The following is a 13,476-nucleotide window of genomic DNA, read 5'->3' as shown; positions in this document are numbered from 1 at the left end:
CATCCTTTTTGGATAAGACAATTAAAATGCCCCAGGAAATTCTGAGGTGCATGAACCTGAACACTGTAGCTGATCTATCAACACAAAGGAGGCGTCTCAGTGAATCTACTGCTTCCACGTGACTGGATTTTGGCAGTAGCCATGACATCATGATGAACTTTTCTGTGACCATCTCCAGTGGGACACTGCCGATTCAGTATTGATGACACCATCTTGTGGTGGGTTATGTAACTGTAAGTGGTTGATAACTGAGTGAAGAAACCCAGTATGGAAGAATGGTAGCTCATATAAACCCAATATACTATATATATATATATATATATATATATATTAATATATATATACTATATATATATATATATATATAAACAAGTTTGTAAGGAGTTCACATTTCCTGGAATAATCCATCTACCAGGAAGGTGTGGCACATAACGATGCTCATTAAAATCCACGATTTATGGTCAGAAAAAGGCCACACTAACATATGGACCTGCTTGTGAAGAAGGATTTTTTATTTTTTTAAGGTAAATAAACGGATGTGGCAGTCCTGGGTTGGAGTTGTCACACGTGGTCTATGGTTTTTGAGAACATTTTGTGATCAATTGCCAATTTTTGGTAACGGCATTGGAGGCAGTTTATGATAGCAAAATGACTATTCTAATCCAATTACATTTGTTCCGCAAATCTGATTGGTTTAATCGTGTGAGATTCTGAGCATAAAATATTGCGTAACGGAGACAAAATATTAGACGTTTCACATTTGATTTATTACTCTGCACCCTGACCGCGTAGCTACGCAGAGGTCAATAATGCACTGTCAGCTGAGAGCGAGAGAAACAACGTATTACTCTGCACCCTGACCACATAGCTATGCAGATGTCAATAATGGCACTGTCAGCTGAGAACGAGAGAAACAACATATTACTCCGCGCCCTGACCGCATAGTTAACGCAGATGTCAATAATGGGGCTGTCAGCTGAGAGCGAGAGAAACGACGTATTACTCCGGCACTGACCGCATAGTTAACGCAGATGTCAATAATGGCGCTGTCAGCTGAGAGCGAGGAGAAACAACGTATTACTCTGCACCCTGACCGCATAGTTAACGCAGAGTCAATAATGGCGCTGTCAGCTGAGAGGGAGAGAAACGACGTATACTCTGCACCCTGACCGCATAGTTAACGCAGACGTCAATAATGGCGCTGTCAGCTGAGAGCGAGAGAAACGACGTATTACTCATCCCCCACTGCATAGTTAACGCAGACGCCTCAATAATGGCGCTGTCAGCTGAGAGTTGAGAGAAACGACGTTATTACTCCTCGCCGACCGCATAGTTTAATGCAGATGTCAATAATGGTGCTGTCAGCTGAGAGCGAGAGAAGAACGACGTCTACTCCGCACCCTGACCGCATAGTTATGCAGATGTCCAATAATGGCGCTGTCAGCTGAGAGTGAGAGAAACGACATATTAGTCCGTGCCCTGACCGCATAGCTACGCAGATGTCAATAATGGTGCTGTCAGCTGAGAACGAGAGAAACGACATATTACTCAGCACCCTGACAGCATAGTTACGCAGATGTCCAATAATGGCGCTGTCTGCTGAGAGTGAGATAAACGACGTATTACACCGCGCCCTGACCGCATAGACACGGTGAGGTCAATAATGGCGCGGTCAGCTGAGAGCGAGACAAACAACGCTGTTGCTACAATAAGCTTGCCAACCAAATTACTACAGCAAAATCCATCCATCATCCATCAATTTTCTTCCGCTTTATCCGGAGTCGGGTCGCGGGGGGCAGAAGCTCAAGCAAAGCTGCCCAGACCTCCCGATCCACACACACCTCCCCCAGCTCCTCCGGGGGAACCCCAAAGGCGTTCCCAAGCCAGCCGAGAGATGTAGTTCCTCCAGTGTGTCCTGGGTCTTCCCCGGGGCTTCTCCCAGTGGGACGTGCCCGGAACACCTCTCCAGCGAGGCGTCCAGGGGGCATCCGGAAAAGACCCGAGTGACCGAGCTCCGCACCCTATCTCTAAGGGGACGCGCCCAGCCACCCTGCGGAGGGAAACTCATCTCAGCCCACTTGTACTCGCGAACTCGTTCTTTCGGTCATGAGCCAAATCTCATGACCATAGGTGAGGATCAGACGTAGATCGATCGGTAAATCGAGAGCTTTGCCCCCTTACTCAGCTCTCTCTTCACCACGACGGTCACAATACAGCGACCCGCATAATGCAGATGCTGCACCGATCCGAGGAGGAATTCGACCGATGGTCGAACCTCGGATTCAGGAGGAGCAGTGTGGTTTTCGTCCTGGTCGCGGCACACTGGACCAGCTCTATACGCTCCATCAGGTGCTCGAGGGTTCATGGGAGTTCGCCCAACCAGTCCACATGGTTTTGTGGATCTGGAGAAGGCGTTCGACTGTGTCCCTCGGGGCACCCCTGTGGGGAGTGCTCGGGAGTACAGGGTCCGGGGTCCTTTGCTAAGGGCCTATCCCGGTCCTGTCCGACCAACAGCAGGAGCTTGGTTCGCCATTGCCGGTAGTAAGTCAAACCTGTTTCCAGTGCAAGTTGGCCTCCGCCAGGGCTGCCCTTGTCACCGGTTCTGTTCATTATTTTTATGGACAGGAATTTCTAGGCGCAGCCAGGGTGTAGAGGGGGTCTGGTTGGGACCCACAGAATCTCGTCTCTGCTGTTTGCGGACGATGTGGTTCTGTTGGCTTCATCAACTCAGGACCTTCAGCGTGCACTGGGCGGTTTGCAGCCGAGTGTGAAGCGTCCGGGATGAAAATCAGCACCTCCAATCCGAGGCCATGGTATTCGACCGGAAAAAAGGTGCTTTGCCCTCTTCAGGTCGGTGGAGTGTCCCTTGCCTCAAGTGGAGGAGTTTAAGTATCTTGGGGTCTTGTTCACGAGTGAGGGACTTACAGCAAAATAAACCATGCAAATGGTGGAATGGATTAGAATGAGAATAACTCCCTTGTCTGATGATTTGTGGACGTCAATGCTGGATTACGGTCACAATATCCGTTTTACTGTCTACACTAACGTGTTGCCGGTAAAACTCAATTTGCAACTGGAAAATCCAGCTTTAACGTCCACAAATCATCAGACACAACAGGGTAGCGGCTCTGGTGTATGAAGGGTCAAAGTGATCAAAATTATTTGAAATATTGAATGTGGCAGTATAAACCAATTAATGTGGTTAAAAAGTGAAAGCAGTAAATATTGAATGTGGTAAAAAAGTCAAAAGGGTAAAACTCGACTTGATTAAAAATGGAAGGTGTGAAGTACTGAACATGAAAATGAGGACGTATAACAGTTACATAGATATGCCTGTTGTTTTATCTGTTGCTTGGGATCTGGACGAGACCTCTCTCAAAGTTGAACTGTTAAATGCAATGCAATTTGCAAATGCTGCAAGGTAGCATCAGCAAGGTAGTCATTATCACATATAAATCACATACAGTGGCCCCTCGCTATATTACGGTTCACCTTTCACAGCCTTGCAGTTTTCGCAGATTTTTTTAGTGCAATTTTGCATGCTTCTTCTTTCTTTTTTTTTAACAGCGAATGTGTTCTGCGTCCTCATACAGGCAGGCCGGTCGGCATCACCGCGATTGCTCTCAACTACCTCCGATGCACTTACCAAGTCTGCGGGCTCGTAAGCACCGCAGCGGGCCACTCACACCACCCCCCGTCTGTTGTGCGGGAGTTGTGGCCAAATCTGGCAACAGGTCCAGAGACTACAACCCCTGGCAAAAATTATGGAATCACCCGGCCTCAGAGGATGTTTCATTCAGTTGTTTAATTTTGTAGAAAAAAAGCAGATCACAGACATGACACAAAACTAAAGTCATTTCAAATGGCAACTTTCTGGCTTAAGAAACACTATAAGAAATCAAGAAAAAAAGATTGTGGCAGTCAGTAACGGTTACTTTTTTAGACAAGCAGAGGAAAAAAATATGGAATCACTCAATTCTGAGGAAAAAATTATGGAATCACCCTGTAAATTTTCATCCCCAAACTAACACCTGCATCATATCAGATCTGCTCGTTAGTCTGCATCTAAAAGGAGTGAACACACCTTGGAGAGCTGTGCTACCAAGTGGACTGACATGAATCATGGCTCCAACACGAGAGATGTCAATGAAACAAAGGAGAGGATTATCAAACTCTTAAAAGAGAGTAAATCATCATGCAATGTTGCAAAAGATGTTGGTTGTTCACAGTCAGCTGTGTCTAACTCTGGACCAAATACAAACAACATGGGAAGGTTGTTAAAGGCAAACATACTGGTAGACCAAGGAAGACATCAAAGCGTCAAGACAGAAAACTTAAAGCAATATGTCTCAAAAATCGAAAAATGTACAACAAAACAAATGAGGAACGAATGGGAGGAAACTGGAGTCAACGTCTGTGACCCGAACTGTAAGAAACCGCCTAAAGGAAATGGGATTTACATACAGAAAAGCTAAACGAAAGGCATCATTAACACCTAAACAGAAAAAAACAAGGTTACAATGGGCTAAGGAAAAGCAATTGTGGACTGTGGATGACTGGATGAAAGTCATATTCAGTGATGAATCTCGAATCTGCATTGGGCAAGGTGATGATGCTGGAACTTTTGTTTGGTGCCTTTCCAATGAGATTTATAAAGATGACTGCCTGAAGAGAACATGTAAATTTCCACAGTCATTGATGATATGGGGCTGCATGTCAGGTAAAGGCACTGGAGAGATGGGTGTCATTACATCATCAATAAATGCACAAGTTTACGTTGATATTTTGGACACTTTTCTTATCCCATCAATTGAAAGGATGTTTGGGGATGATGAAATCATTTTTCAAGATGATAATGCATCTTTCCATAGAGCAAAAACTGTGAAAACATTCCTTGCAAAAAGACACATAGGGTCAACGTCATGGCCTGCAAATAGTCCGGATCTTAATCCAATTGAAACATCTTTGGTGGAAGTTGAAGAAAATGGTCCATGACAAGGCTCCAACCTGCAAAGCTGATCTGGCAACAGCAATCAGAGAAGTTGGAGCCAGATTGATGAAGAGTACTGTTTGTCACTCATTAAGTCCATGCCTCAGAGACTGCAAGCTGTTATAAAAGCCAGAGGTGGTGCAACAAAATACTAGTGATGTATTGGAGCGTTCTTTTGTTTTTTCATGATACCATAATTTTTCCTCAGAATTGAGTGAGTCCATATTTTTTTCCCTCTGCGTCTAAAAAAGTAACCGTTACTGACTGCCACAATTTTTTTTTCCTGATTTCTTATAGTGTTTCTTAAAGCCAGAAAGTTGCCATTTGAAATGACTTTAGTTTTGTGTCATGTCTGTGATCTGCTTTTTTTCTACAAAATTAAACAACTGACTATGAACATCCTCCGAGGCCGGTGATTCCATAATTTTTGCCAGGGGTTGTATAACCAAGTGATAAAATCCATAAAATCAACACAAAGTCCTTATAACCTCCTAAATCGCACCAAAATCAGTTTTATTACAGTACACACAACCGCACAGCGGTACACATGACTGGGGTTTTGTCCATATTTAATACTAACACCAGGGATCTCATGGGCTCTTTTATGGTGGAAGTCCTCCACAGTTAAATCCTCTTGCTCCACAGTAAAATTGCTTGCTGTCAATAAAATCAGTGTCTACAAGTACACTGTAGGTAATTTGTACTAACTCAATATATTTCCCGTAAATATAGTGTCACACAGCTGTTCTATTTTTACAGAAGAAACAAGAACTCAGAGTAACAGATCAATGCTCCTAACAATCTTTGGCCCTACCATCTGAGACTGCTCTGCCCTACAATTGGATATTGGAAAACCATGTGATGGTGAACCAATTCCGATTGGACGCTCACATTGTGCTCGTCATCACACAGCTTCTATAAGGAGTACAAAGATGGTGGACGGCTGGCCGAAAGTCCGTGGAGTTAAGAAAAACAACAGTAAAAAAATAAATTTACAACAGAAAACCCTGAATATCCGTAAGACTTAATTTGTACATCCGTATGACTCTGAAACTCAGAAAAATCTGTATAATTTACGGCCAATCCGTATAGGTTGACATGTATGCACCCACGAGTTACTAAAGCAAAGCAATAAAAAGGAAGGTCCGTAGCTTCGGAGCTGTGCTAAGCTAATGCTAAGTTGTGATTTGCAGGCCCATCTTTTTTTTTTTCTAAATTACACTATAATTATTTTGTCATTACAAAGTGATTTATTTTTTGTTCAAAACAAATATAGTAGAATTGGTAATAAATCATGGTTAATACAAAATCGCAGGCCACTGGACTGTTATCCGACATTGCGCAGTGGCTCTGGACTACAAATTTCCGCTGTCGCTCAGTGGCTTCTGCCGTATTCCGATCTACCGGAAGTGAGCAAAATTGCACAGTTGACGCAGTGACTGATACAATTGAAGTGGGTAAAGTGGAGATGCTAAAATCGAGGCAGTGAATTAAATTAGCCAATGTTATATTTTTAAGACATAATACTTAAGATTAATATTTACCATAATGTGATTTTAATGGCATCCAAATTTAACAATTCTAATTTTCAAAGGGGCAATATTAATCAGTATGTTTTTACGTCACTCATTTTTCATGTTCAGTACTTCCATTTTATTCAAGTTCAGTTTACCCTTCTGATTTTTACCACATTCAGTATTTACTGCTTTCACTTTTACCACGTTAATTGTTTACTGCTTTCATTTTCACCACATTAAAAGTTTTACTGCTTTCATTTTTACCACAATCTATGTTTTACTGCGTTCATATTTACCACATTCAGTATTTACTGCTTTCACTTTTAACCACGTTAACTGTTTTACTGCTTTCATTTTCACCACATTCAAAGTTTTACTGCTTTCATTTTTACCACAATCTATGTTTTACTGCGTTCATATTTACCACATTCAATATTTCAATTAATTTTGATCACTTTGACCCTTCATGGTGGACATTTCTGCAGTCAGCATGCCAACTTCACACTCCATCAGAACTTGTAACGTGTAGCACTGTGTTGATTGATACAACTGCACATTTCAGAGTGGACTTTTACTGTGAGTGCGAGATCAGAGTGTTAAAAATTAAGATTCAGGCTTTTAATGACTTTCTGGACTCAACCATCAGATGTGTATCTGTATGTGGTGAAAGTATTGAACTTGTAGAGAAATTCATTAGTCCTTGGCCTTTGAGATCAACAGATATCAGGGAAGATTTTATAGAGGAGTTTGGTGATGCTGATAACTATGCAGAAGAACAAAGCTCAAAGTCTTAAGGGTCCTGCTGCTACCTGTTTACTGTATGGTTGTGAGACTTGGATACTAACCAGTAACCTAAGGCAACAACTGGATGTCTTTGGTACTAGGTCTCTTAGAATGATCCTTGGGGACTGTGGTTATTTTGGGATTCTAAAATGAGTAACAATTGCATTGTGAGGGAATGTCAGCTTTGACGTTTTGGCCATGCAGTTCATCTCTGTGCATAATCCAAAACACAAGTGCCTGTGCATTGAGAACCCCAGTGGCTGGAGAAGGCCATGGGGATTGCCCAGCTTTTACCTGACTACAGGCAGACAGATGGTTATTTTTGAGTGGTGGGGATGGGCTGGTTAGCTTTTTGGGATGTCACGAATCATAACAGCCACAGTTTGGATTGGATACTGGTTTTTTAAGTCACAGATAGGATCATTTTCTCAGATCAGCATAACAAAATAAAAACCTACTTTGCCTTCCAATTTTGAAAAAGAACTTGAGAAAGGGGCAGTGACTTAGTGGTTCGGACTGTTGTCTCACAGCAAGACGTCGTGCGATCACTCCCCACCTGTTGCCTTTCTGTGTTGGAGTTTTACGTGTTCACATGGGTTGCCTCTGGGTGCTCCAGCTTCCTCCACATCCCAAAGACATGGCACGTTAGATGAACTGGAAACTTTAAATTGACCTTAGGTGTGAATGAGTTTTGTCTGTCTATATGTGGCCCATGATAGACTGGCATCCTGTCCAGGGTGTAATTTGCTTACTGACTACTGGGATAGGCTCCACCTCCTATGACACTGGATTGGTGTAAGTGGATATAGAAATGAATGAACTTCATGAGGTAATGAAAACAAGGAACTTTTTCTTGTGGTCCTTCAGAAAAACAAGAGGTCCAATGTTTTGCATGATTTTTTTAAAATGTTATATAAAATTGCAATATGAACAGTATTCGTGAATAAAAATAATAGCCTTTGTTATATTCATGAAAAGTAAAAACAAGAAACCAATGAAGCAAAGCTGATCTAAGTTTATACTTTAAATTCTTTTTCAAAATGATGAGGGTGCCTACACTGTCTGGCGATGAGGGTAACAATAATAATTTTATTCATAACTCTGGATAAATGCATCTTACCCACTGATCCTAATTAATTTAGGTCAGTGTAGTTCAACAACCTTGAACTGACATTTCAAACAGTTCAATACTGTTTAGAGAAGAGACGCGGGCACTTCGTCCTCAACTCCTTTAATTTTTGAGAGATTCTTTCTGTAGTTGGATCCAAACGTACACTTGCAGTCTGTAGTGCAGCATGAGGCTGAAATAGGTTGTATGAGCATGCACCTGCATTTCTTCCACTCAGACTGTGATTTTATCATGACTATTGAAATCATCACAGTTTTTACTTTACAAACAAGTCATTGTAACACTAAATCACACTTACGCAAACTATGCAATTGATCTTGGTGCCGAACCATGGGGAACAGTCTGTACACCACTGTGACAGTTCAGCTACAATTTGCCAGAGGTACATCTGAGATGTGAGCCTAGATTTAATGTTTTTGTGAAAGAAAATCCTCCTCCGTACCACTTCATCATGAAGCTGTATCACTGGGGATACAAAATGCAAAACATGCACAATTTCTCCAATCACAGCCAGAGAAGCCTAAAAGTTCTTCTGGGTTGTCTGGGTGTCTTGGAGGCTTTCCTCACTCTTCTCTTTCTTGCATAGTCACTCAGTTTTTGATAAATGTCTACTCCACACAGATTTGCCACAGAGTGCCATTCTGTTTGCATTGCTTCATAACTGATGTAAATAAAGTTCAAAACATATTCAGTGACTTGGAAATGTTCATGTATCCATCCCCTGACTTGTCTGAAGAAAACTGGCAATAAAGCAGATTATTTACAGGTATTATACCATTATACTATTCCAGAAGTGTCCTTGATCACATCAGATTCTCTTCCAGCTTCAAGGGGAGCTGTGAACCCCCTGAAGGCAGGATGCAGTAAAATAGTATCCCTGCAAGAATCAGTCAAATATATATCATTATTTAATCATCCACAGTCAGCCGGGGTCAAGGTGGGGCTGATTATGCAAAAATCAATTTACTCTTGTTCAAAGCTGATGTCGGGACCCAGGCACATCACTTTTTTAGCTGCTGGAGTGATCATCTTTTCATCGTCTTTTCATAATGAAAGGCAGCCAGGTGCAAAGACAGTCAAGCCTTGAGTCCCAATGTTCCTGTAGGTTATTAAAATACACTTTCACAGAATAAGGCTGAGGCAATCTGTGCTGGGATGGATAAACATGCACACACACAAACACGACACACAAAATTCCACAAAATTCAAAATTCTCTGATTTCAGCTTCAAGTTAATAAATTTTGATTAACTTAATTTCCTGGTATATTTTATTACTTTCTTTACTCCACAACTGGCAGTAAACCTCTGGACTATTATAAAACAAGACATCTGAAGGCATGATCTTGGACACTGGAAAAGACCAACATTTTTCACCATTGTATGGGTTTAGGAATTAAATCCACTACTGTTCAAAATTCAAGTCTGTGAGTGTCCAAATATATACAAACCTTGTACATATATGGATGTGATGTTAAGTAGAGGTTCTTAAATCTCCATTCTGCAGGTAAAACTGAAATTAAACTGTTTCGTTTCATGCCAATGGCATGAGCAGCATTGATGAGGAAACCATCTTTATAGCATCTCTCCATCTCCATATGCTTCCCATCTGCATCTCTGCCTGTTCGTCGCTCAGTTGACTACTGATGTTTGACATAATGTGGCTTAGCTGGAGCTTGAGGTGAGGAATGACTGGATGCATCACTGTGACACTACAAACCCATTTTCAGGTGTTCATCACTTACACAATGTATGTTGAAGTATTTTCCCCTGGGGTAATGTGTATAGCAATGGTTTCAAACTGTGAGGTGTGCCCCCCCTGGGGGGTGCCAGAGGTCTTTTGGGGGGGGGGGGGGGGGGCAAAAAATAGCTGTAAACATTGTTAACCAACAAAAGAATAAAGAGAAAAAAGGAAAAAGAAAACATTGTTGGCTAACACGCCAGGAGCAAATGGATATATTTTCAGTGCATGAATCTACCAGTGAGAAGACAGAGTTTGGGGCAACCAAAAAAAGAAGAAAGTAGTCGTTTGCTCCTCTTCACGATGCATCACCGCATCAACCCCCTGTGTGCGTCAAAGATCCAGACTCATTGCTCGCACTAAACAAGAGGTGAGACTGGATGGGAGACTAAGTATGTATAAGGGTGATTCTTTAACTACGGGCACTATTGGTCTTGTAAATGTAATTTCCACCACACCATTGCCTTACAATATAAAGCGCCTTGGGGCAACTGTTTGTTGTGATTTGGCGCTATATACATGTGCTCTGATGTCACTGTTTATCTCCATAGAAACTACCCAAACAATCTTTCATACAAACTGTTTAAAGGGACATTACAGTGTTGTGGTGGAAATTACGGCAATAGTGTGGGACAACTACATTTTATTTAAAAAAACACAACAGTTGTATGACATTGAATACCCCAATTATGTTTTGATTATTTTACTGATATTTTATTCAGAGATATTTTAAAACATTAGAAAAAACGTTTCTTTACCATTCATTTTTATCATTGAAGATCAAGTCTGGGTGTGGGACAAGCACAAAACGGCAATATTTGCATATAATGATGCTGAAAAAAGGTGAAAAAGTCATCAAAGACTACTAGACCAAATTTCTTAACACACTTTCATTGTAAAGATAACTATAAAAGTGTGAAATTTCCCCTTTTTTTCTGTTTTTCATACAATATGATCAAAGGACATAATAAGTGCCCGTAATCTAAGAATCACCCATAAAAGTTTAATTCATATTATTTATGTTAAAATGTGCTAGTTATGTCAAAAATCTTTAAAAACACACAGATGTTTAAATGCAAAAAAAAAACGTTTAAAATATGACAAAAGGTAAAAATAGAAGAATAGAAAGTTTTTTAAAAACATGTTTAAATGTTTGAAGAGTGTAAAATGTGTGAAAGAACAGAAAGTTCTTTAAAAGCATATTTAAAATGTTTACAAAGGTTGTAAAATGTGTAAATTCATAGACAGTTCCTTAAAAAACACAGAAAATATATCTAAATGTGTTCAATTTGTTAAAGAATAAAAGAAACACATGATGTTGAAATTGTAGTCTGTGTGTGTAATGAGGGGTGGGAGCAGCTATTAATTTGTTCTCTGGGGTGCGCTCCACTCTCTCACATTTTGAAAACCCCATGGTGTATAGAGTTAAAATGCTTCTGTCTCAGTTCAGTAAGCTTAAAACCAGTCAGATTAAAAAAAAATGAAAAAAGAAAGAAAGGTTGACATTTTTCATTTGTGAGTTCCAAATGGAACAAAAACCAGGGTGACTGCCCTAAACTCCTAATATTAAGGTTTTATGCCCATCTATCCCAAACCAGATCTGCTGGAAAGACATTCTTTACAATAATAATTCATTCTGCTTTACAATTATAGTTGATTCTGCTATGTATTTTTTGTCTTTTTGTTTTCTAAAAATCAAACAATGAAGGCGAGGGCACAAGCAATGGCAAAAGGTGCCTGGGTTTCCTATTCAGTAATGCATACAGTATCAGCAATGGAAATTTTCATCAAGCCTCCCAAAACCTTTAGTTAGGGGTCCTGTCTCAATGGGTTGTGACTGTCTGAGAGTAGCTCAAGATGCGAATTAGCAACCAAACTGTGAGTGACAAATTCACATTTTGTATTTCACTGAAGTGGTACAAATGACATGTCAGCGCATGTTGTCCAAATGTCAGGTGTATTTCACACAGGTTCCCAGCAAAATACGGGTGAAATGATGACACATTTGTGCACAAAGTGCTCAGCTGGTATTATGTGAATAGATGCAGAGATGTGAAAATTCCCCCAACTGCACCCAGTAAGGAACACCCCTGTAAGTAATAATAAAATAAAAAAATAACATTAAAAGCCCAGCACAGCTCCACAAAGGTGGGGTGGGGGAGCACGAAGTCTGTTCAGTGCACTCACCGACTTGCAGAATAATAACACCGCGCACTGGAGTTTTGTCCAGTCAGGAGCTCAGAATGTACTATTAGACAGCTGCAGGATTTTAAACTCAACTTCCATCATGCTTAAAAAAAAAAAAAAAAAAAACACATTAAATGCATAATCCCACAAAGTGCAGACATGGGTCCTGAAGCCTGTTGCAACTACAATATGCACAGTAGCCCGGCCACTTCCAAAAGTGGCTGTTACGCTTTGGCCATTTCCACCATTTTGGTGTGCTCCCAGGGAAGCTCATGCGTGTCTGGCACACAGAATGTCAGATTGTCATTTGTTTCTCAGTTGACTCACAATGTAGTTTCATGGTTGCTAGTATCGCAAACATTTTAACGTGATACTTCCTATAAGTCCTCCGATCTATAACTCAAACAAATGAACAAACAATCAAACAAACGGCAACTATTTCTTATTGTTAAAGAAAATAAGAAATCCCAATTTTCCCCTTGACAATCTAACAGGTTCATCTGTGATGCATGCTCCTCCTCTCCAACAAGTGGCATCTTGTGTCCTTGGTGCAGGTTGCTAAAATTTAGTGAGGATTTGAACCCAAGACCAAATACATATCGGCCCTTAGTTCCTGTGTTACAGCATCACTGCATCCAGCAGGGTGCAGCAGTGAGCTCACCTTGAAGCCGATGTCTCCCTTCTTGCAGCAGAGGCAGGCCAGCATGAGGAAGACAAAGGTGAAGAGGCCCGAGAAGGAGACAGCTACCACCGCCAGCGATGACGGCCACGACAGCTCACTCAGTGGGGTGCCATCTGTAGGATAGGAGGACAGTGATGCTCTTAAAGGAAATCAGACAGCAATCTGAAAAGTCTTAAAGCTAAATGGAATAATGGTGACAAATCTAACTGCTTTATTGGCATCTCCAATAAAGAAGTATATGAATTCTGATTAGCTTACACTATCATTTCATTTTCTGAACAGACCCCGACTCTGAAAAGGAAAGCCTTCATCACAGCATTCACTCTGTGCCAGCTAAATGTTTGGCACAATTACTGCCACTGGATAATAATTTAATAAACTCATTCTGTTTCTTTGTAAACAAATTCCTGCGAATCCATAAAAACACACTTCGAAACAAGATATGGATG

The 13,476-nt window shown here is 41.0% G+C and overlaps 1 protein-coding gene across 1 annotated transcript in view; it reads right to left on the bottom strand.

The window, feature by feature from the left end:
* The window catches only part of aatka (apoptosis-associated tyrosine kinase a), a 189,423-nt gene that overhangs the window by 57,232 nt on the left and 118,715 nt on the right, over nucleotides 1–13,476 (bottom strand). The window contains exon 3 of the mRNA XM_034190789.1: nucleotides 13,007–13,140. Coding sequence (XP_034046680.1) covers nucleotides 13,007–13,140 — 134 coding nt within the window. The remainder of the gene's footprint in view (nucleotides 1–13,006; nucleotides 13,141–13,476) is intronic.

The sequence above is a fragment of the Thalassophryne amazonica genome, chromosome 16 (assembly GCF_902500255.1).
Source record: "Thalassophryne amazonica chromosome 16, fThaAma1.1, whole genome shotgun sequence".
NCBI lineage: Eukaryota > Metazoa > Chordata > Actinopteri > Batrachoidiformes > Batrachoididae > Thalassophryne > Thalassophryne amazonica.
This window is presented reverse-complemented; position numbering and strand designations above follow the sequence as displayed.